This window comes from Pseudophryne corroboree, chromosome 8 (genome assembly GCF_028390025.1).
Source record: "Pseudophryne corroboree isolate aPseCor3 chromosome 8, aPseCor3.hap2, whole genome shotgun sequence".
Taxonomy (NCBI): Eukaryota; Metazoa; Chordata; class Amphibia; order Anura; family Myobatrachidae; genus Pseudophryne; species Pseudophryne corroboree.
This window is the reverse complement of record NC_086451.1, coordinates 446,720,654-446,746,087: the sequence shown is the minus strand read 5'-3', so window position 1 is coordinate 446,746,087 and position 25,434 is coordinate 446,720,654. Positions and strand designations below refer to the sequence as shown.

At 47.4% G+C, this 25,434-nt stretch overlaps 2 protein-coding genes across 2 annotated transcripts in view; one reads left to right on the top strand and one right to left on the bottom strand.

The window, feature by feature from the left end:
- The window catches only part of LOC134949552 (hereditary hemochromatosis protein homolog), a 72,021-nt gene that overhangs the window by 5,913 nt on the left and 40,674 nt on the right, over positions 1-25,434 (bottom strand). Inside the window, exons 4-5 of the mRNA XM_063938194.1 lie at positions 17,199-17,477; positions 2,552-2,672 (exon numbers count right to left, since the gene is read on the bottom strand). Of these exons, the coding sequence (XP_063794264.1) occupies positions 2,575-2,672; positions 17,199-17,477 (377 nt within the window). The 3' untranslated portion in view covers positions 2,552-2,574. The remainder of the gene's footprint in view (positions 1-2,551; positions 2,673-17,198; positions 17,478-25,434) is intronic.
- LOC134949551 (putative nuclease HARBI1) overlaps positions 2,946-25,434 on the top strand; it is a 144,337-nt gene continuing 121,848 nt past the window's right edge. The window contains exons 1-2 of the mRNA XM_063938193.1: positions 2,946-3,487; positions 4,632-4,747. The gene's annotated coding sequence lies outside the window, so the exon portion shown is untranslated. The remainder of the gene's footprint in view (positions 3,488-4,631; positions 4,748-25,434) is intronic.

The window sequence follows — 25,434 nt, the reverse complement described above, 5'->3', positions numbered from 1 at the left end:
TGGGAGGCGGCATAGCGTTTGCAAGGGTGCTAAAAACTGCTAGCGAGCGAACAAATCGGAATGACCCCGTATGCCAAAATATTGTCAGGTGAAAAAAACTCAAGCAACCAGGTTCTGGGATCAGTGCCGTTTCTTGCGGCGGACGTGGCACTTTGCATGTCCTTGTCTACTGCTCCTCACTCTTCCCGAGCACTCCTGCTTGGGGGGCGGAGTTTCGCGGAATGATGCAATTCTACCCCCCCCCCTCCCGGCAGGAGTACTCGGGATGATGGTGGAGGAGCAGACAAGCTGTAAGGAGGCGGCGGCCGGTGCAAGGGAGGTGAGGCGGCCCGACCCGAAGAGCGGGAAGGTTCTCTATATGTAAGTAGTCTCTCTCTCTCTCCCTTCCTTCCCCCCCACTTGACACCTGCCTGCCGCACTGTATAAAATGGGGACACCTGCCTGTGTACTGTGTAAAATGGGGACACCTGCCTGCCGTACTGTATAAAATGGGGACACCTGCCTGGGTACTGTGTAAAATGGGGACACCTGCCTACCGTAATGTGTAAAATAGGGACACCTGCCTGCGTAATGTGTAAAATGGGGACACCTGCCTGCCGTACTGTGTAAAATGGGGACACCTGCCTGCCATACTGTGTAAAATGGAGACATGTGCCTGCCGTAATGTGTAAAATGGGGACACCTGCCTGCCGTACTGTGTAAAATGGGGACAACTGCCTGCCGTACTGTGTAAAATGGGAACACTTGCCTGCCGTGATGTGTAAAATGGGGACACGTGCCTGCCGTACCGTGTAAAATGGGGACAACTGCCTGCCGTACTGTGTAAAATGGGGACACCTGCCTGCCGTGATGTGTGAAATGGGGACACCTGCCTGCCGTAATGTGTAAATGGGGACACTTGCCTGCCGTAATGTGTAAGATGGGGACTTTTGATTTTATTATTTTTCCCCGTGGTGGCCGTGATGATATCAGATGAGGCCATGCCCACTTTAATGAGACCACGCCCATTTGAATGAGGCCACGCCCCTTGTCGGGAGCGCACGCGCCTTCGACGTGTGCTTGCTTTTTGTTTTTTTATAGCTACGGGGGGCGCATTTTTTTAATGGCAATGGGGGGGGCGCATTTTGAAATCTCGCACTGGGAGCCAAATTGGCTAGAAACAGCCCTGTCTGGGATACAATGTGTTAAATATGGAGACTGACACAGGACATTTCATAAAAGATAAGCATTTAATTATCTAAGTTGCTACAATGAAAACATGTAAGTGACAAGTTATACTCAGTTACAATAATAGCAGGAACAAATTAGAACACTCAGCTCTTATCTCAGATGTTTTAAGATCTGTCCCAGATGATGGTAATCGATTAAATAGTAAAAATAATGTAGTCCAGTCGAATCTCCAGGGTTCCGTCTAATAACTCTGTCGCAAGTTAAAAGCTGAAGGGGATTTGTAGAAGGCTAGGGGGCTAATTCAGGTTGGATCGCAAATGGCGAGCCAATCAGAATTATTACATTTGCCCCGCAAGCGCATGCAAAGCACCCATCCTGCACATGCGTCCACACTTTCTACGGGCACCCCACAGTAAATGTGAGGAGATGGAGCATTGCAGAAGCAGCCAAACGGGGGGAGGGGGGGCGGTGCAACGTGGTGGGGGTGGGGGTGGGTGTCGGGGGCTTGATCGCGGCAGCTGCATAATGTCACACACAGCCGCCACGATCGGGAACATGGCGGCAGCAGGCATCCTCAATTTCTGCTAACAAGTAGAAATTGTGATGCGTTTGCAATTTCGGGGCGGGGGAGGCGGCGATCAGCATGTGATCCAAAGGATTGCAAATTCTGCTAGTTAGCAGAATTCACAATCCTTACTGAATCTGGCCCTAGGGGGCTTATTCAGACCTGTTCGGTGCTGTGCGTTTTCGCACAGCAACGATCAGGTCTGAAGTGCGCATGCGCTGACGCATGCCAGACAGCCGATGGCTATCTCAGCCCTGTGATCACCTTTGCCTGATTCACAGGCAGAGGTGATCGCTGGGCGGGTGGGGGTGGACAACGGGTGTTTGGCCGCCATTTAGGGGGGCGTGGACCGGGCAACGCAGTTGTGCCCGGACCATTGGGGGAGCAGGCCGCGACAGCTGTGTGACGTCACACACAGCCACTGCGACCCTCACAGCGACAGGTAGTTCCCTGCCAGCGTGCAGGAATTGCGGTGGTGGGGAGCTACTCCTGAAGTGCAAAAGCATCGCCAATGTGCAATATGGTATGGGGGGCGGACTAGCCCTGTGCTGGGTGTCCCCCCGCATGTCAGAGAAGCTGATCGTAGCTGTGCTAAATTTAGCACATCTACGATCAGGTCTGAATCCCCCCCATGGTCCGCTGCAGACAGAACTAGCTGCGATCTGAACTGACCTGCCATGTGTAAGTCTCTAGGCTTTATAACTGGAGAAAGTCGGGGCCAGACGTAGGTTTTCTGTTGAAAACCACCTAAACCCCAGTGTATAAAGGTGCTGCAAAACAACACACATAGACAATAACATTAAATTCTGTACTCACCAGATATCCTTTTGTGCATAGTGTTAATTTGATTTCCATTGTATCACAAATAAAGCGATCGATATGACAAAAATAGCAAAAACGATCCCTATGTGCCAGGACTTTCCGATTGTTTTGGGTTCTATCAAGAGAAAGCAACAGGGAGAAATGTTGTGGATGTAAAAAGAGCAAAGAAATTAAATGAGAGATGTACAAACCCAATTAAGGGCCTAATTCAGTGAGGATTGCAATTACAAAGCTGCTCGCTTACCTCACCCGTCCTGCATTTCTGCATGTTCATCTGTGAGAGCAGGCTCACCATCGCAGTGCTACTTGCAAGCCCAATGAAACTGCATCTCGCGACGCAGTCCTTGGCCACGACACTCCCGATATACCCCGCTTCCTGAACACCAGCCACTCCCGCCCCTTCCTCTGAATGCCTCTGCCTGTCGATCAGGCAGAGGCATTCGCATCCATGCAATCGCAGGACCCATTCTGCACATGCGCACGTGTAGGACCTGACCATCGGGAAACTTCAGTAACATAGACGAATTTGAGGGGTGGTCCGGGGGTGCACCGGACCACCCATTAGCCTGTATCCATTGCTGACCGTGAGGACTATAGCCGCGCTGCTGCTCCCCGGGCCCGTCTCCTCCTCATGCTATTGAATGTGAGCGGCGTGATGTGCTGATGTCACACCGCACTTGTTCCTGTCAAAGGCTGCCTGCCGAGCTGGTGCTCCGCAAGTCCTCCCTCCCACCACCAGCTCTTATTGCGGTCTCTCCTGCTGCCCTCCACTGGCTCCCGGTCCTCGGCTCCCGGTCCTCAGTTCCCGGCTCCAGCCTCCTCACCCCTCCGGCTCACAGCTACCTCACCCCACTGGACCTCATTCCTCTTAGCGACCGGCTCCTAGCTGGCTCACCCCGCCAACTCCCAGGAGGAAGGGGGAGGAGAGAGGTGACCCTGCTGTGATATTATTCGAAGGGGGGGGGAAATACACATTGAAGGGGTAGGGGAGGGGGGCATTGAGAGACAGAGGGGAGGGTAGAGAGAGACACATTTGGGAGATATGGGGTGAGAGACATAGAAGGGGGGACACCCTTAGAGACTTAGAAGAGGAAGAGAGAGACACTGAGAGGCATAGAAAGGGGGGGGGGGGGGGGGCACACACTGAGAGACATATAATGAAGGGGAGAGACACACAAAGATAGAATTAATAGGGGGGAGACGCAGGCATAGAATGTGATGGTGTAGAATGAAGGGGAGAGACACTAAGAGACATATAATGAAGAGGAGAGACATACTCAGAAATAGAATTAATGGGGGGGAGACACAGACTTAGAATGTGATGGTGTACTGAGAGACGACACATGGTACGTTGTTGGTGTGCTGAGAGACTTTGAGGGGGTAGATGGTGGTGTGCTGAGAGATGACACAGGGGGTAGGTGATGGTGTGCTGAGAGATGACACAGGGTAGGTGATGGTGTGCTGAGAGACAACACGGAGTAGTAGGTGATTGTGTGCTGAGAGATGACACAGGGGATCGCTGATGGTGTGCTGAGAGACGACACAGGGTAGGTGATGGTGTGCTGAGAGACGACACGGGGTAGGTGATGATGTGCTGAGAGATGATGCAGGGGGTAGGTGATGATGTGCTAAGAGATGATGTAGGTAATGGTGTGCTGAGAGACGACACAGAGGGTAGGTGATGGTGTGCTGAGAGACAACGCAGGGGGTAGGTGATGGTGTGCTGAGAGATGATGCAGGGGGAGGTGATGATGTGCTGAGAGACTACACAGGGGGTAGGTGATGGTGTGCCGAGAGATGACACGGGGTAGGTGATGGTGTGCTGAGAGACGATGCAGGGGGTAGGTGATGGTGTGCTGAGAGACGATGCAGGGGGTAGGTGGTGTGCTGAGAGACGATGCAGGGGGTAGGTGATGGTGTGCTGAGAGACGATGCAGGGGGTAGGTGATGGAGTGCTGAGAGACAACATCAGAGGGAGATGGTGGTGTGGCTGAGAGATGCAGGGGGCAGGATGTGAGTCTGGCGGAACCGCTGTTGTATGATGCTGACCTTGTTAATTTTCCTACTCAAACAGGCATCTTCTGGACGATGTGATCTCTTACATGAATAGTGAATACCAACTGAAGATGCCGTCTGCCTTAGAGGGTACAGTTCTTTAGAGGTTCCATATTGTGATCAACCATCACATAGGTAAGGTGCACTTGGAATTGAAATGAATGTTGCAAGTGTAACAAGAAACATATCATGTTGACACTCCCCATTTTCAGTGACCACGCCCTTCTGGTATGTGGTCACGCCCATTTTTCACCACGCATGCCTTCGGTGCGAGAACATCTTTAGCTTTGTAGTTCTTTTTGGGAGTGGGGGCCCAACTGGGACCACCCATTACCAAATGTCTAGTTTTGCCTATGTTCAGTAAGGATCGCATAAGTCATCCTTACTGAATTTGCCCCTAGGTGTGAGAAAAGGAAACTTGCATCATTAAACTCACACATAGGCGTGCGCAGAACATTTTATTAGGGGGTGCACTGTCGGAGGGGTGTGTTTGGCACCACCTACTGGGCATGTCTAGCACCGCCTATTGACACTCAAAGCAATATAAACATATGCCCCCAGTGGTTCACCTTACTCAATACCCCTAGCGGTGCCAGATACACACTTGCCCCCAGTGGTGCCAGATACACACTTGCCCCCAGTGGTGCCAGATACACATGCCCCCATTTGTGCTCCCCCTCCTGTTGCCAGTCCCGCTTATTTCCTTTTCTGCCGCTGAGTGGAGGAGAGCGCAGCGCACCTCTATCCTGTGCCTCATTTCACTGAGTCCCTGGATGTCTCCGGCGGCCATTTGAAATATGGCACCGGTTTGTGAGCCGATCAAGAGCCGGTCAGCTAGCTCTGATTGGCTGACAGCCGAGAGCCATTGTAAATGACATCCGGAAACGGGGACACACAGAGAGGGGCAGGAGAGACGCGCGCAGCGCTCTCCTCCCTTCATGCTCAGTGTCAGACTGAGACGGGAATCGGCGGCGGTAGCAACAGGCTTGTGGGGGGTGCCGGACATTAGGGGGTGCCTGTGCGCACAAGGCACCCCCTGTGCGCACACCTATGAACTCACATGAATAGCACCAATGCGCACGCCTGAGAAATGTTAGATCCAATAAGAAACACCAATTCGCTGTACTCGCAAATTTGCTACAAAAAGTGACCTGGAAAAAGTGCATGGAGAAGTGGAAAATCATCCTGGACCCCAAAAGGTAGCAAATGAGATAACAAGACCATATAAAGGGCTGTTATTGTCCATAAAGAAAGTACTGGAGGTTCCTAAAAAATTTCAAATGGCTGATTTGTGCAATTTAAAAAAACAAAAACAAACAGATTTGAAAAAAACTTTTTCATTTAAATAAAATTAAAAAGAAAAAAGTAGAAAGGTTATATGGGGATATTTAAGGCCACTTTATTTTTTTATTTTTTTTAAATGATATAAAGCATTTTTTTTTTTTTCATTTAAATAAATTACATTTGGTGTGCATAATAAAACAAAACAAAAAAGTTGATTTGGGGTTAATTTGAGGACATTATTTATTTTTCTTCTTCAGGTTCCATAGGTTCCACTGGGTTAACCTTGGGGTATGCTGGTGAAGACCAGGACAGGCATCGAACAGCAAAGCTTTTACAAGGTCCCAGGATGCACTGGACCCCTCTCCCATCATACCCCGACCCCGCAGCTAAGGTTCTGGTCACCAGATAGCAGTGCAGTAAGCTTTCATTTTTTTAGAAGCCTTATCTGTTTTTTTATCTGGGCAAGCAGTGCTAGGCAGTCCTTTGGAAAACAACGCTGCTGCTCCATCACCCCCACCGGCTCCGCGGCTCCAGCCACGGTAAGGAACTTTCGTCAGGTCCCTGTCAGCCTTCGCTAGCAGGGGCACCCGGGGTTACCCCGGACTGCAACCGGACACTGGGGAACAGGTAAGGCAGGTTCCCGCTTGCGGGACCTGCGATCGTGGCAGTCCATACCTCCGGTCCCGGGAGACGGACCGGAGGTTGCTGATGTGTACCCAGTCCATTGCAAGCCTTGGACTACCACTAGACCACCAGGGCAAATATATTACAGGCACTGGGGACACTTTTGCCCATATTACAATTTATTGTATTTGTGAAGGCTCATTGGTTGTCATTCCGAGTTGATCGCTCGCTAGCTGTTTTTAGCAGCCGTGCAAACGTTATGCCGCCTCCCACTGGAAGTGTATTTTAGCTTAGCAGAAGTGCAAACGAAAGGATCGCAGAGCGGCTACCAAAGTTTTTTGTGTGCGGTTTTAGAGTAGCTCAAAACCTACTCAGCGCTTGCGATGACTTCAGACTCAAAAGGCAAAAAAGTCCCGCACCAGTTTCTTGATTAATTTAATGATAGATAGTGGTTATAGGGATATAGTCTCTCAATAACTATGTATGCTATAGATAAATTGTTATAGACTGGTGCTACCCACTGATCCTAGAATACATGCAAAACAAGGTAAGAAAAAAGGGGATCAGTTTCTATGGGTGCACTCTTTTCCCAGAAACCAATAAAGATTTTTAATACCAAATCTGTGTCTCTATATTTTTATATATATATGTAGATTAACACTTGATTTTTAGTATATACCAATACCCATATGGAATAAGTCAACTTTATTTAATGTCCCATATGAAGTATTATGACCCTAAGTTGGGCCGTAAAGGTGAAATATAAAAACAATGAAGGATAGTGGACGTGAATCAGAAAAATGGACAAATAAAGAAAAAGAGAGAATTTATTTGTCCTAGTGTCAAATAATAAAGAAGATTAAAATCAAAGCCATGTGCCGCCTATCATTTATTAGTGTTTTATATACACATAGTATTCCACTGTTGTGTTCCTTTAGAAGAATAAAAATTCGGATATGTATACATCTCTGTATGTATATTCTTGAATATTATTATGGTAACTCCAGATTGCTGATAAATTTCTTCATAGATCTATATCACCCTTATAGTGTTATTATATACAATAATTGCTCTAGATTACATACGAGCCTTCTATTGTTCAGTGGGGACAGCAATTCCCCGTGCAGGTACTGATTCTGTGCTTACATCCTGCTAGAAATAATAGTTGCACCTAGTAGAAACAATGTTGCACCTAGTGCCAGAGTATAATTTCGATACAATTGTTGCTAAGTCTAAGCAAAATATCTTGCTGTATTGTAACTATGTTATCTTATGAAAGGAGATCTACAATGTCTCTCTCCAATTGGAGTATAGTTATAAGTAATTCCCTATTATAGGCAGGAGGCACATAGGAGATCTGACTTACAACCAAACCTTCATGTATATATATACCATGCGTGTATCTAAGATTTATTGGTTACACTGTACAACCTTTTCAGCTAGTAGCATTACATGTTGGTCATATACTTACCATTAAAAGAGGGATCAGTTCATATAACCCTACTTAAATTCTTGTGTGTTTATAAGTTATATGACCCCAGTAAAAGATGGTACATCTGGTTTTATTCAATTATGTACTGACAGTGCTCATACTTGATATTCTATAGTGTAAAATACAATTGTAAGTGTACTGTATGCCCTTCACAGGAAATAATACGTTAGTAGTCTACTGATGTCAGCTTATATGTGTGTTATGCTCATGCCCAGATCACATTCCAAGCCCCTCATATATTGATTATGGGGCAATTTTAGAGCTTATAGCATTAGTGCAGTGAACACATAGGGTAATTTTATGCCCCTTGAATCTGACAATACTCGTATTTAATGTCCTATAACTGTATTCACACTCAGTAAGATTCTGGTTTTTATTCCCAGATTTCATAAACCTGTGTCAGAAATAGGAGCTTAGATCTAATCACAATACACACATGCTGTGAAATACTCTGAGAGCTATTACACAAATATAATGATAGTATGGAACAGTTGTTTGCTGCTTTGTACTGTCAGTATTTGTATACAGTGTCCTATGACTGTGTTTGCAGTAGGAAGGATCCTAATATCTTTAAACAAATGCTGTAGGCATGTATAAAGAACCAGGGCTTTCTGTGTTATATATTATATCATCACAGCACTAGAGCCCTGACGAAGCTCTAACATAGAGTGAAATGCGCATAGGGATTAGCCATGCGCCGCCAGACAGAATGATTTAAAGCAGTTAACATTGTGTTCCCTTATATTACTTATCAACCTTATGCTTTCATTGTGCAGGATATATCTGAGTGTTCAGAGATAGCAGCCAGCATAGTGCAGTGCAGTGTCATGTGGTAACATCTATCACAGATAGCCTCGGTTTTCAGTACACACTTACGGCATCTGATAAAAGATAACAGGATATTATCCACTGTGCTTATATCCACAGGACACTGCATATTTATACTGAGAGGACACTGCATATTTATACTGAGAGTACAAAGGAGGAGATAACTGTTCACACATTTGGGTGTACAGGGATACCAGCAAGTATATTGTAGTGCGGTACCATGTGATGATATAATATATAACACAGAAAGCCCTGGTTCTTTATACATGCCTACAGCATTTGTTTAAAGATATTAGGATCCTTCCTACTGCAAACACAGTCATAGGACACTGTATACAAATACTGACAGTACAAAGCAGCAAACAACTGTTCCATACTATCATTATATTTGTGTAATAGCTCTCAGAGTATTTCACAGCATGTGTGTATTGTGATTAGATCTAAGCTCCTATTTCTGACACAGGTTTATGAAATCTGGGAATAAAAACCAGAATCTTACTGAGTGTGAATACAGTTATAGGACATTAAATACGAGTATTGTCAGATTCAAGGGGCATAAAATTACCCTATGTGTTCACTGCACTAATGCTATAAGCTCTAAAATTGCCCCATAATCAATATATGAGGGGCTTGGAATGTGATCTGGGCATGAGCATAACACACATATAAGCTGACATCAGTAGACTACTAACGTATTATTCCCTGTGAAGGGCATACAGTACACTTACAATTGTATATTACACTATAGAATATCAAGTATGAGCACTGTCAGTACATAATTGAATAAAACCAGATGTACCATCTTTTACTGGGGTCATATAACTTATAAACACACAAGAATTTAAGTAGGGTTATATGAACTGATCCCTCTTTTAATGGTGTGTATATGACCAACATGTAATGCTACTAGCTGAAAAGGCTGACAGTGTAACCAATAAATCTTAGATACACGCATGGTATATATATACATGAAGGTTTGGTTGTAAGTCAGATCTCCTATGTGCCTCCTGCCTATAATAGGGAATTACTTATAACTATACTCCAATTGGAGAGAGACATTGTAGATCTCCTTTCATAAGATAACATAGTTACAATACAGCAAGATATTTTGCTTAGACTTAGCAACAATTGTATCGAAATTATACTCTGGCACTAGGTGCAACATTGTTTCTACTAGGTGCAACTATTATTTCTAGCAGGATGTAAGCACAGAATCAGTACCTGCACGGGGAATTGCTGTCCCCACTGAACAATAGAAGGCTCGTATGTAATCTAGAGCAATTATTGTATATAATAACACTATAAGGGTGATATAGATCTATGAAGAAATTTATCAGCAATCTGGAGTTACCATAATAATATTCAAGAATATACATACAGAGATATATACATATCCGAATTTTTATTCTTCTAAGGAACACAACAGTGGAATACTATGTGTATATAAAACACTAATAAATGATAGGCGGCACATGGCTTTGATTTTAATCTTCTTTATTATTTGACACTAGGACAAATAAATTCTCTCTTTTTCTTTATTTGTCCATTTTTCTGATTCACGTCCACTATCCTTCATTGTTTTTATATTTCACCTTTACGGCCCAACTTAGGGTCATAATACTTCATATGGGACATTAAATAAAGTTGACTTATTCCATATGGGTATTGGTATATACTAAAAATCAAGTGTTAATCTACATATATATATAAAAATATAGAGACACAGATTTGGTATTAAAAATCTTTATTGGTTTCTGGGAAAAGAGTGCACCCATAGAAACTGATCCCCTTTTTTCTTACCTTGTTTTGGATGACTTCAGACTGTTCAGTTCCCGTTTTGACGTCACAAACACGCCCTGCGTTCGCCCAGCCACGCCTGCATTTTTCCTGGCACGCCTGCGTTTTTTCAACACTCCCTGAAAACAGTCAGTTGACACCCAGAAACGCCCTCTTCCTGTCAATCACTCTGCGGCCAGCAGTGCGACTGAAAAGGTTCGCTAGACCTTGTGCAAAACTACATCATTCGATGTAATAGTACATAGCGCGTGCGCATTGCGCCGCATACGCATGCACAGAAGTGCCGATTTTTGGACTCAACGCTGCACAGTGCACGAATGCAGCTAGCGATCAACTCAGAATGACCACCATTGTCACATACTGTTCTCAGTTACACGTTACATGCTGCACATTACCATATTGTGTGTATGCAGTTACAGTATGTCTAACAAAGGCAAAGCAGCTAAACAGACTTGGGCCCCTACCCTAGTGTCATGTAGGACTTGGTCAGCATGGTATTCACCTCAGGATTTATTACAAGACGGTCAGTGCGCCTCTTGTTTTGCACCCCCGGGCCAGTCAGCTCCCTAAGGGCCAGCACAGAAGCCTCCTTGGGCCTCATTCTCCCACATGCTAGCTAAAATCACTGACCAGATTACAACTCCGTCCGTGGCTCCCCCAGTGGGTCTGCCTCAGCAATTACAACCTGTTTATCATCCCATACCGGCCCCACCTGTACCTCCACCTTGGCTGGACATGTTTTCTAACTCCTTACAGAGTCTTGCAGCTTCATCAGCTGCATTTCATAATATATTGCAGGGCCAAGTACCGATACTTACACATACTGCCACCAAGCGTACTGTGCCCTCCTCACAGTCTACGCCACTCTCAGATTCTGAGGAATCTTCTGCTGCTGCAGATCAGGCTGAGGCCTCTGATGCTGACTCCCCCCCTGGGGAGGAGGAGGCGCAATCTAAATTTAATGTGGCTGCTTTGGTTGGAGCAGATAAATTCTCTCTTCAGCCAGAAGATGTTGAAAGGGCGCCAAAGGCAAAAGATCCTTTGTGTAAATGCCAAAAAGTGGTAGAAGCTGAGTTTCCACACTCAGAGGGTCATTAAGACCACTAATGTGGCTCACAGTGCAGTTGGACGACTTCTGCAAATTGCACATGCGCAGCATGGACCCACACATTGCAGTCGCATCTCCGATGGATACAACCGCAATGTGATTGACAGAGGCGGGTGTTTTTAGGGCGGCGATGTGGTCTTGGGGGGTGGGGTAGAACGAACGGGGGTGGGTGGGACCATTTTTGGCAGCTGCTCTGGAAAAAAAATGGCCGCTGACTGGCTGGCATCGCCAGGCTGAGTTGCCAGGGGGCAACCCTAGATCCGATGCGTTCACAATTAGATTGCGGACGCATCGGGAGGTGACCCCACACATGCTGGGCGGCCTTGCCCTGTGCTGGGCGGCCCTCAGCATGTGCAATGATGAACGCAAATCTGGCTATGTATGCAACCATCTGCGTTCATCTCTGAATAATCCCCTCAGACCACTTCTCAGATGCTATGAACGAGCAATGGAAAACTCCAACATGCTTGATGATGAGTTCCACTTTACCTATTCCACCAGCGTCTTACCTCAAGGACATCCCTGATAGACAATTAGACACATGTTTCAAGTCTTTATATTTACTTTCAGGTGCCACTTCCAGATCTGCCATGGCTATGGCCTGGGTGGCCAAAGCGATTGAAAACTGGACTGATGCCCTTGAAAACAGTTTCCCTTCTGAGGCTACCAAAGAACAACTGTCATTTATTGCTAACATCAGGGATGCCGCCTATTACATTGGCAAGGCAGCTCTGGATACAGCCCTTCTGTCATCTAAAGCTTCGGCTACTTCTGTGGTAGTCCAACACATTCTTTGGCTTCGCTCCTGGAAGGCTGACTCTAGAAAGAAGCACTTCCGTATACAGGCACATTTATTTTTGGACCAGAATTGGACAAAATGGTCACTAACCTGGCAGCCTCAAAAATGACTTGTCTACCCTCAGCCTCCTCTATGCGGCCTTGGACTTCGTCCTTTGGTCCTTTCACCCTCAGGGCAAGACCAGAGGTCAAACCTTCCCTAGACTGTCACATCCCACAAATGCTTCTAAACTCAAACCCAAACAGGCCTGGGCGGCTGGGAACCTAACTACCAAGCCCGTGGATAAACTCTCAGCCTGACGGGGTGGGCCTCCCACTGGGGGCCCCAGGGTGGGAGGCCAACTACTTCAGTTCGCCCATGCTTGGCGTCTGATCACAACGGACGCCTGGGTTCAAGAAGTGGTCTCCAATGGGTACGCTCTCCTTGCTAAAGCGTCCTCCCAGACAATTTTTTCCTACCAGTCCACCAGCAGACCTCAGCAAAGCCAAGGCACTGAAGATGGTTATTGGCATTGCTTACTGCAATAAGGATTGATTATTCCTGTCCCTGAGTCTCAACAGGGCCAGGGGTTCTATTTCACACTCTATTTGGCCCAAAAACCCAATGGGACTCATCGACCCATACTTAATCTAAAATTACTGAACAAATATCTCAGGGTGCCCAGGTTTTGTATGGAAACTCTCCATTCCAGTGTCCTAGCTATGCGACCTGGGGATTTAATGCTCTCTTTTGATATACAGGATGCTTACCTACATGTCCCTATAGCACCATGTCATCAATAGTACCTCCGGTTTTCTGTCCTCCATCAGCATTTACCAGTTTCAGGCCCTACCCTTTGGCCTTTCCACCAAACTCATGGCAGTGATGGCTGCTCACCTTCAGCAGCCGGGAATCTGGATACTCCCTTTACCTGGATGACCTCCTCATTCTTGCACATTCTCTGGATTTCCTTAACCATCATCTCCAGGTGACCATGATATTCCTTCAGAGTCACAGTTGGTTGATGAACTTAGCTAAGTCTTTACTCATCCCATCTCAGAGGATGCTCCATCTCTGAGCTCTGCTGGATGCTGAAGTACAATGCATCTTCCTTCCTCTGGGAAGATTACAGCACTACAATTGCGCATCCACAACTTACTCCATAGTTGCAGAGTCTCTATCCACTCCACAATGCAGACCCTGGGCTCCATGGTATCCGCCTTTGACATGGTGGGGTTCGTCCAATTCCACTTCAGGCCTCTACAATGTCTGATATTCACCAGATGGAATGGACAGCCCAAGCAAATCTCAGACTATGGTACTGCCTCAGGATGTTCGGATGTCTCTCGTGGCGGCTACATATCTCCAACCTGAACCAGGGTCGGCTATTCTGGATTCCACACTGGGTACTTCTCACCATGGACGACAGCCTCCGGGGGTGGGGAGCAGTCACAGGCAGTCACTCCTTTCAGGGCCGTTGAACCCAACAGAATGGTACCTTCCAATCAACATCCTGGAACGTTGGGCGGTTTACAGAGCCCTCACGCTGAGAACCTTCTTCATGGCTCTCCTGGTCAAGTCCAGTCAGACAATGCCATGGTAGTGCACTACACCCATAGTGTATAGGGTATATGTGCCCCTATCTGCAGTGCAGCATAGTGTTACCCAGGTGCACAGGTTACATCTTCCCCCCATGCAGTACAGCATAGTGTTACCCAGGTGCACAGGTTACGTCTTCCCCCCATGCAGTGCAGCATAGTGTTACCCAGGTGCACAGGTTACGTCTTTCCCCCCCATGCAGTGCAGCATAGTGTTACCCAGGTGCACAGGTTACGTCTTCCCCCATGCAGTGCAGCATAGTGTTACCCAGGTGCACGGGTTACGTTCCCCCCCCACGCAGTGCAGCATAGTGTTACCTAGGTGCACACGTTAAGTCTTCCCCCCATGCAGTGCAGCATAGTGTTACCTAGGTGCACAGGTTACGTCTCCCCCCCCCCATGCAGTGCAGCATAGTGTTACCCAGGTGCACAGGTTACATCTTTCCCCCATGCAGTGCAGCATAGTGGTACCCAGGTGCACACCCCCATGCAGTGCAGCATAGTGTTACCCAGGTGCACAGGTAACATCTTCCCCCCATGCAGTGCAGCATAGTGTTACCCAGGTGCACAGGTTACGTCTCCCCCCCATGCAGTGCAGCATAGTGTTACCTAGGTGCACACGTTACGTCTTCCCCCCATGCAGTGCAGCATAGTGTTACCTAGGTGCACAGGTTACGTCTTTCCCCCCGTGCAGTGCAGCATAGTGTTACCCAGGTGCACAGGTTAAATCTTTCCCCCATGCAGTGCAGCATAGTGTTACCCAGGTGCACAGGTTACGTCTTCCCCCCATGCAGTGCAGCATAGTGTTACCCAGGTGCACAGGTTACATCTTTCCCCCATGCAGTGCAGCATAGTGGTACCCAGGTGCACACCCCCATGCAGTGCAGCATAGTGTTACCCAGGTGCACAGGTAACATCTTCCCCCCATGCAGTGCAGCATAGTGTTACCCAGGTGCACAGGTTACGTCTCCCCCCCCATGCAGTGCAGCATAGTGTTACCTAGGTGCACACGTTACGTCTTCCCCCCATGCAGTGCAGCATAGTGTTACCTAGGTGCACAGGTTACGTCTTTCCCCCCCATGCAGTGCAGCATAGTGTTACCCAGGTGCACAGGTTACGTCTTCCCCCATGCAGTGCAGCATAGTGTTACCCAGGTGCACAGGTTACGTTTCCCCCCCATGCAGTGCAGCATAGTGTTACCTAGGTGCACACGTTAAGTCTTCCCCCCCATGCAGTGCAGCATAGTGTTACCTAGGTGCACAGGTTACGTCTCCCCCCCATGCAGTGCAGCATAGTGTTACCCAGGTGCACAGGTTACATCTTTCCCCCATGCAGTGCAGCATAGTGGTACCCAGGTGCACACCCCCATGCAGTGCAGCATAGTGTTACCCAGGTGCACAGGTAACATCTTCCCCCCATGCAGTGCAGCATAGTGTTACCCAGGTGCACAGGTTACGTCTCCCCCCCCATGCAGTGCAGCATAGTGTTACCTAGGTGCACACGTTACGTCTTCCCCCCATGCAGTGCAGCATAGTGTTACCTAGGTGCACAGGTTACGTCTTTCCCCCCGTGCAGTGCAGCATAGTGTTACCCAGGTGCACAGGTTAAATCTTTCCCCCATGCAGTGCAGCATAGTGTTACCCAGGTGCACAGGTTACGTCTTCCCCCCCATGCAGTGCAGCATAGTGTTACCCAGGTGCACAGGTTACATCCCCTCCATGCAGTGCAGCATAGTGTTACCTAGGTGCACAGGTTACATCCCCCCCCCCCATGCAGTGCAGCATAGTGTTACCTAGGTGTACAGGTTACGTCTCCCCCCCCCATGCAGTGCAGCATAGTGTTACCCAGGTGCACAGGTTACATCTTTCCCCCATGCAGTGCAGCATAGTGTTACCCAGGTGCACACCCCCATGCAGTGCAGCATAGTGGTACCCAGGTGCACAATTTACGTCTTCCCACCATGCAGTGCAGCATAGTGTTACCCAGGTGCACAGGTTACTTTCCCCCCCCATGCAGTGCAGCATAGTGTTACCTAGGTGCACACGTTACGTCTTCCCCCCATGCAGTGCAGTATAGTGTTACCTAGGTGCACAGGTTACGTCTTCCCCCATGCAGTGCAGCATAGTGTTACCCAAGTGCACCCCCCATGCAGTGCAGCACAGTGTTACCCAGGTGCACAGGTTACGTCTTCCCCCCATGCAGTGCAGCATAGTGTTACCTAGGTGCACAGGTTACGTCTCCCCCCCATGCAGTGCAGCATAGTGTTACCCAGGTGCACAGGTTACGTCTTCCCCCCATGCAGTGCAGCATAGTATTACCCAGGTGCACACCCCCATGAAGTGCAGCATAGTGTTACCCAGGTGCACAGGTTACGTCTTCCCCCCATACAGTGCAGCATAGTGTTACCCAGGTGCACAGGTTACGTCTTCCCCCCCATGCAGTGCAGCATAGTGTTACCTAGGTGCACACGTTACGTCTTCCCCCCATGCAGTGCAGCATAGTGTTACCTAGGTGCACAGGTTACGTCTTCCCCCATGCAGTGCAGCATAGTGTTACCCAAGTGCACCCCCCCCCATGCAGTGCAGCATAGTGTTACCCAGGTGCACAGGTTATGTCTTCCCCCCATGGGAGTGCAGCATAGTGTTACTCAGGTGCACAGGTTACGTCTCCCCCCCCCCATGCAGTGCAGCATAGTGTTACCTAGGTGCACATGTTACGTCATCCCCCCATGCAGTTCAGCATAGTGTTACCTAGGTGCACAGGTTACGTCTCCCCCCCCATGCAGTGCAGCATAGTGTTACCCAGGTGCACAGGTTACGTCTCCCCCCCCATGCAGTGCAGCATAGTGTTACCCAGGTGCACAGGTTACGTCTTCCCCCCCATGCAGTGCAGCATAGTGTTACCCAAGTGCACAGTTACTTGCTCTTTTTTGCTTTGCTCCCAACTCAGAACAAGCCCCAGGATCTCATCAATACATTTTTTTTATTGGCTAATAGAGAGTTATCACTCATCTTCATCTGGTGTCACATCACATTACACATCAGCCACAGACCTGCGACTACTAAGCTGCTACTTACCCAACGTTACATAGAGTATCTCCTCCAGGCTGCTGTGATCCACAGAGCAGGAGTAACGCTCCTCCTCCCCGGCCGGCCCTTCCATGGCAATGGTAACTCTGGTCTGATAGGTACCGTCAGGGTTAGGGAGGACCTTATTGACCTCATCTGAGAGAACCACATCCCTCCTATTCCTCATCCACTTCACAACCACAGTTTGGGGGTAAAATCCGTACACCAGGCAGTGAAGCTTTGTGATCCCGTCTGACCGGTGACTGGAGACCTTCACCTGTGGCCGGACTGCAAATACAGGATAAATATTAAAGGAGTTATGTGGTTCCTAATCCAACGAAACAAATAGTGACAGCCACCCTAATCCCTCACACCACTTACGAGTTTTGGAATAGGTAATAAGAAGGATCATTTACAGATACACAATGACTTCTATTTACTGTGTAAATGGAACTAAGGGAGACCTAGATGGACATTCTGCATTTTATAATAGAGATGCACCTTTGTGGGAGGGTGCATGATAAACGCATTACATCACAGCATACCCCTAACTTTAGGGGTACCTTTGTTGTGCGCCCAAACAATAGGACTCGGCCATGTGACACACCACCATCGCCATGAGTTGGGATTTCAAGCACCCTGGGCTGCAGCCTATTGGTTGATCAGGCGCAGCTTGTTACTTCTGTCACTCTAACCACTCATCCTTCTGTTTTCAGAGTTTTGGCCACATTTCTCATACGCACCAAGCTGCGTAGAATGCGATAAATTCCAGAGCTTGGACTAAGTATGATGCAGATGATGTTCCCTAATAGAATCCTATGGGCCTCCTTATCTCAAAAGTTCTAAATGCTGTTATGCTTGCAATGAGTGGTGGGATGCATCACATGCAAAATGCAATACATGATGCATCCCGCCTTGTAAGTGCTACTCCAAGTAGTAGTACGCAGTGCACCTCTATTATTATATATGGGCAGTAGTACGCAGTGCACCTCTATTATTATATGTATGGGCAGTAGTACGCAGTGCACCTCTATTATTATATGTATGGGCAGTAGTACGCAGTGCACCTCTATTATTATATATTGGCAGTAGTCTGCAGTGCACCTCTATTATTATATATTGGCAGTAGTACGCAGTGCGCCTCTATTATTATATATGGTCAGTAGTACGCAGTGCTCCTCTATTATTATATATGGGCAGTAGTAAGCAGTGCACCTCTATTATTATATATTGGCAGCAGTACGCAGTGCGCCTCTATTATTATACATGGTCAGTAGTATGCAGTGCACGTCTATTATTATATATTGGCAGTAGTACGCAGTGCGCCTCTATTATTATATATGGTCAGTAGTACGCAGTACACCTCTATTATTATATGTATGGGCAGTAGTGTGCAGTGCACCTCTATTATTATATATGCACAGTAGTACACAGTGCACCTCTATTATTATATGTATGGGCAGTAGTATGCAGTGCACCTCTATTATTATATATGGTCAGTAGTACGCAGTGCACCTCTATTATTATATATATGGGCAGTAGTATGCAGTGCACCTCTATTATTATATATGCACAGTAGTACACAGTGCACCTCTTTTATTATATGTATGGGCAGTAGTATGCAGTGCACCTCTATTATTATATATGGGCAGAAGTACGCAGTGAACCTCTATTATTATATATGGTCAGTAATACGCAGTGCGCCTCTATTATTATATGTATGGGCAGTAGTATGCAGTGCACCTCTATTATTATATATGGGCAGTAGTACGCAGTGTGCCTCTATTATTATATATGGGCAGTAGTATGCAGTGCACCTCTATTATTATATATGGGCAGTAGTACGCAGTGCACCTCTATTATTATATATGGGCAGTAGTACGCAGTGCACCTCTATTATTATATATATGGGCAGTAGTATGCAGTGCACCTCTATTATTATATATAGGCAGTAGTATGCAGTGCGCCTCTATTATTATAAATGGGCAGTAGTATGCAGTGCACCTCTATTATTATATATGGGCAGTAGTACGCAGTGCGCCTCTATCATTATATATGGTCAGTAGTACGCAGTGCACCTCTATTATTATATATGGGCAGTAGTAAGCAGTGCACCTCTATTATTATATATTGGCAGCAGTACGCAGTGCGCCTCTATTATTATATATGGGCAGTAGTACGCAGTGCACCTCTATTATTATATATGGGCAGTAGTACGCAGTGCACCTCTATTATTATATATATGGGCAGTAGTATGCAGTGCACCTCTATTATTATATATGGGCAGTAGTACGCAGTGCACCTCTATTATTATATATATGGGCAGTAGTATGCAGTGCACCTCTTATTATATATGGGCAGTAGTATGCAGTGCGCCTCTATTATTATAAATGGGCAGTAGTATGCAGTGCACCTCTATTATTATATATGGGCAGTAGTACGCAGTGCGCCTCTATCATTATATATGGTCAGTAGTACGCAGTGCACCTCTATTATTATATATGGGCAATAGTACGCAGTGCACCTCTATTATTATATATGGGCAGTAGTCTATTATTATATATATGGGCAGTAGCATGCAGTGCACCTCTATTAATATATATGTGCAGTAGTACGCAGGGCGCCTCTATTATTATATATGGGCAGTAGTACGCAGTGCACCTCTATTATTATATGTGGGCAGTAGTACGCAGTGCGCCTCTATTATTATATATGGGCAGTAGTACGCAGTGCACCTCTATTATTATATATGGGCAGTAATCTTATTATATATGGGAAGTAGTACGCAGTGCACCTTTATTATTATATATGGGCAGCAGTATGCAGTACGCCTCTATTATTATATATATGGGCAGTAGTACGCAGTGCACCTCTATTATATATGGGCAATAGTACGCAGTGCACCTCTATTATTATATATGGGCAGTAGTACGCAGTGCACCTCTATTATTATATATGGGCAGTAGTCTCTATTATTATATATGGGCAGTAGTATGCAGTGCACCTCTTTTATTATATATGTGCAGTAGTACGCAGGGCACCTCTATTATTATATATGGGCAGTAGTACGCAGTGCACCTCTATTATTATATATGGACAGTAGTCTCTATTATTATATATGGGCAGTAGTATGCAGTGCACCTTTATTATTATATATGGGGAGTAGTACGCAGTGCACCTCTAGTATTATATATGGGCAGTAGTACGCAGTGCACCTCTCTTACTATATATGGGCAGTATTACGCAGTGCACCTCTATTATTATATATGGGCAGTAGTATGCAGTGCACCTTTATTATTATATATGGGCAGTAGTACACAGTGCACCTCTATTATTATATATGGGCAGTAGTACGCAGTGCACCTCTATTATTATATATGGGCAGTAGTACGCAGTGCACCTCTATTATTATATATGGGCAGTAGTACGCAGTACACCTCTATTATTATATATGGGCAGTAGTACACAGTGCACCTCTATTATTATATATGGGCAGTAGTAAGCAGTGCACCTCTATTATTATATATGGGCAGTAGTATGCAGTGCACCTTTATTATTATATATGGGGAGTAGTACGCAGTGCACCTCTATTATTATATATGGGCAGTAGTACGCAGTGCGCCTCTATTATTATATATGGTCAGTAGTACGTAGTGCACCTCTATTATTATATGTATAGGCAGTAGTATGCAGTGCACCTCTATTATTATATATGGGCAATAGTATGCAGTGCACCTCTATTATTATATATGGGCAGTAGTACGCAGTGCACCTCTATTATTATATATGGGCAGTAGTACGCAGTACACCTCTATTATTATATATGGGCAGTAGTACACAGTGCACCTCTATTTCTCTGACATCCTAGTGGATGCTGGGAACTCCGTAAGGACCATGGGGAATAGACGGCTCCGCAGGAGACTGGGCACATCTAAAGAAAGAATTAGGACTATCTGGTGTGCACTGGCTCCTCCCCCTATGACCCTCCTCCAAGCCTCAGTTAGATTTCTGTGCCCGGCTGAGCTGGATGCACACTAGGGGCTCTCCTGAGCTCCTAGAAAGAAAGTATAATTTAGGTTTTTTATTTTACAGTGAGACCTGCTGGCAACAGGCTCACTGCACCGAGGGACTAAGGGGAGAAGAAGCGAACCTACCTAAGTGGTGGTAGCTTGGGCTTCTTAGGCTACTGGACACCATTATCTCCAGAGGGATCGCACACAGGACCCGACCTCGTCGTCCGTTCCCGGAGCCGCGCCGCCGTCCCCCTTACAGAGCCAGAAGCAAGAAGGTCCGGAAAATCGGCGGCTGAAGACTTCTGTCTTCTCCAAGGTAGCGCACAGCACTGCAGCTGTGCGCCATTGCTCCTCATGCACACCACACACTGCGGTCACTGATGGGTGCAGGGCGCTGGGGAGGGGCGCCCTGAGCAGCAATAAATAACACCTTGGCTGGAAAACTGACACCATATATAGCCCCAGAGGCTATATAGGTGTATATTAACCCCTGCCAGAAATCTTAAAATTGCGGGAGAAAGCCAGACGAAAAAGGGGCGGAGCCATCTCCCTCAGCACACTGGCGCCATTTTCCCTCACAGCTCCGCTGGAAGGATCGCTCCCTGGCTCTCCCCCGCAGTCCTGCACTACAGAAAGGGTAAAAAAGAGAGGGGGGGGGGGGGGCACAAATTTAGGCGCAGTATAATATATATGCAGCTATAAGGGGAAAACACACTTTATAGGTGATATCCCTGTGGTATATAGCGCTCTGGTGTGTGCTGGCATACTCTCCCTCTGTCTCCCCAAAGGGCTTTGTGGGGTCCTGTCCTCTGTCAGAGCATTCCCTGTGTGTGTGCTGTGTGTCGGTACCGCTGTGTCGACATGTATGATGAGGAAAATGATGTGGAGGCAGAGCAAATGCCTGTAAATGTGATGTCACCCCCTGAAGGGTCGACACCTGTGTGGATGGACTTATGGAAGGAATTACGTGACAGTGTCAGCTCCTTACATAAAAGGTTTGACGACATAGGACAGCCAACTACTCAGCTTGTGACTGTTCGAGCGTCTCAAATGTCATCAGGGGCTTTAAAACGCCCGCTACCTCAGATGGCAGACACAGATGTCGACACGGATACCGACTCCAGTGTCGACGACGATGAGACTAATGTACCCTCCAATAGGTCCACCCGTTACATGATTGAGGCAATGAAAAATGTATTACACATTTCTGATAGTACCCCAGGTACCACAAAAAAGGGTATTATGTTCGGTGAGAAAAAACTCCCAGTAGTTTTTCCTGCATCTGAGGAATTAAATGAGGTGTGTGCGGAAGCCTGGACTTCCCCCGATAAGAAATTGATAATTTCTAAACGGTTATTGGCAGCGTACCCTTTCCCGCCAGAGGATAGGTCACGTTGGGAAACATCCCCTAGGGTAGATAAAGCGCTTACACGTTTATCAAAACAGGTGGCACTACCGTCTCCGGATACGGCCGCCCTAAAGGATCCTGCCGATAGAAAGCAGGAAGCTACCCTAAAAGCTATATATAAAAAGCGGGATTATATTGCGACCAGCGATTGCATCAGCATGGATGTGCAGTACTGCTGCTGCGTGGTCAGATTCCCTGTTGGATAATATTGATACCCTGGATAGGGACAATATTTTGCTGACAGTAGAGCATATAAAAGACGCTGTCTTATACATGCGTGATGCACTGAGGGATATTTGCCGGCTGGCATAAAAAATAAGTGCAATGTCCATTGCCGCCAGAAGGGGGTTATGGACTCGGCAGTGGTCAGGTGATGCCGATTCAAAAAGGCACATGGAAGTTTTGCATTATAACGGGGTGGAACTGTTTGGGGATGGTCTTTTAGACCTCGTTTCCACAGCTACGGCTGGGAAATCGACATTTTTGCCACAAGCTACCCCACAGCAAAAGAAAGCACCGTATTATCAAGTACAGTCCTTTTGGCCCCAAAAACACAAGAGGGCTCGAGGTGCGTCCTTTCTGCCGAGAGGCAAAGGTAGAGGGAAAAAGCTGCAGCATACAGCCAGTTCCCAAGAGGAAAAGTCCTCCCCCGCGTCCGGTAAGTCCACAGCATGACGCTGGGGCTTCACAGGCGGACCCGGGTACGGTGGGGGCCCGTCTCAGAAATTTCAGCACACAGTGGGCTCTCTCACAGGTGGATCCCTGGACCCTTCAAGTAGTATCTCAGGGGTACAGGCTGGAATTCGAGACGTCCACCCCCCGCCGTTTTCTAAAATCTGCCTTACCAGCAACTCCCTCTGCCAGGGAGGCAGTGTTGGTGGCTATCCAAAAACTGTATTCACAACAAGTGATTTTCAAGGTACCCCTCCTTCAGCAAGGAAAGGGTTACTATTCCACAATGTTTGTGGTACCGAAACCGGACGGTTCGGTGAGACCCATCTTAAATTTAAAAGCCTTGAACACTTATATCAAAAGGTTCAAGTTCAAGATGGAATCGCTCAGGGCGGTTATTGCGAGCCTGGACGAGGGGGATTACATGGTCTCCCTGGACATCAAGGATGCGTACCTACATGTCCCCATTTACCCCCCTCACCAGGAGTACCTCAGATTTGTGGTACAGGACTGTCACTATCAGTTCCAGATGCTGCCGTTTGGGTTATCCACGGCACCGAGGGTCTTTACCAAGGTAATGGCCGAAATGATGATACTCCTTCGCAAGAAGGGAGTTTTAATTATCCCGTACTTGGACGATCTCCTGATAAAGGCGAGGTCCAAAGAACAGTTGGTAGTGGGGGTAGCACTTTCTCTGGAAGTGCTACAACAGCACGGCTGGATTCTCAATATTCCAAAGTCACAGCTGGTCCCGACGACACGTCTTCTGTTCCTGGGAATGATTCTGGACACAGACCAGAAAAAAGTGTTTCTTCCAGTGGAAAAAGCAGAGGAGTTGTCATCTCTAGTCAGAGACCTCCTAAAACCGGGACAGGTGTCGGTACATCAATGCACACGAGTCCTGGGAAAAAGGGTAGCTTCGTACGAAGCAATTCCATTCGGAAGGTTCCACGCAAGGACTTTCCAGTGGGACCTGTTGGACAAATGGTCCGGGTCCCATCTCCAGATGCAACAGCGGATAACCCTGTCGGCAAGGATCAGGGTGTCGCTGCTGTGGTGGCTGCAGAGGGCTCATCTACTAGAGGGCCGCAGATTCGGAATACAGGACTGGGTCCTGGTGACCACGGATGCCAGCCTTCGGGGCTGGGGGGCAGTCACACAGGGAAGAAACTTCCAAGGACTGTGGTCAGATCAGGAGATTTCGCTTCACATAAATATTCTGGAGCTAAGGGCCATCTACAATGCCCTAAGCCAAGCAAGGCCCCTGCTTCAGAACCAGTCGGTACTGACCCAATCAGACAACATCACGGCGGTCGCCCATGTAAACAGACAGGGCGGCACAAGAAGCAGGAGGGCAATGGCAGAAGCCACAAGGATTCTCCGATGGGCGGAAAATCATGTGTTAGCACTGACAGCAGTATTCATTCCGGGAGTGGACAACTGGGAAGCAGACTTCCTTAGCAGGCACGACCTCCACCCGGGAGAATGGGGACTTCATCCAGAAGTCTTCCAAATGCTGGTATACCGGTGGGAAAGACCACAGGTGGACATGATGGCGTCCCGCCTCAACAAAAAGCTAAAAAGATATTGCACCAGGTCAAGGGACCCTCAGGCGATCGCTGTGGACGCTCTAGTAACACCGTGGGTGTACCAGTCGGTTTATGTGTTTCCTCCTCTGCCTCTCATTCCCAAGGTACTGAGAATAATACGAAGGCGAGGAGTGAAAACTATACTCGTGGTTCTGGATTGGCCAAGAAGAGCTTGGTACCCAGAACTTCAAGAGATGCTTTCAGAGGACCCTTGGCCTCTGCCGCTCAGACAGGACCTGCTGCAGCAGGGGCCCTGTCTGTTCCAAGACTTACCGCGGCTGCGTTTGACGGCATGGCGGTTGAACACCGGATCCTGAAGGAAAAGGGTATTCCGGAGGAAGTCATTCCTACCCTTATCAAAGCCAGGAAGGATGTCACCGCAAACCATTATCACCGCATTTGGTGAAAATATGTTGCTTGGTGTGAGGCCAGGAAGGCCCCAACAGAGGAATTTCAACTGGGTCGATTCCTGCATTTCCTGCAAACAGGGGTGACGTTGGGCCTCAAATTGGGGTCCATTAAGGTCCAGATTTCGGCCCTGTCGATTTTCTTCCAAAAAGAAC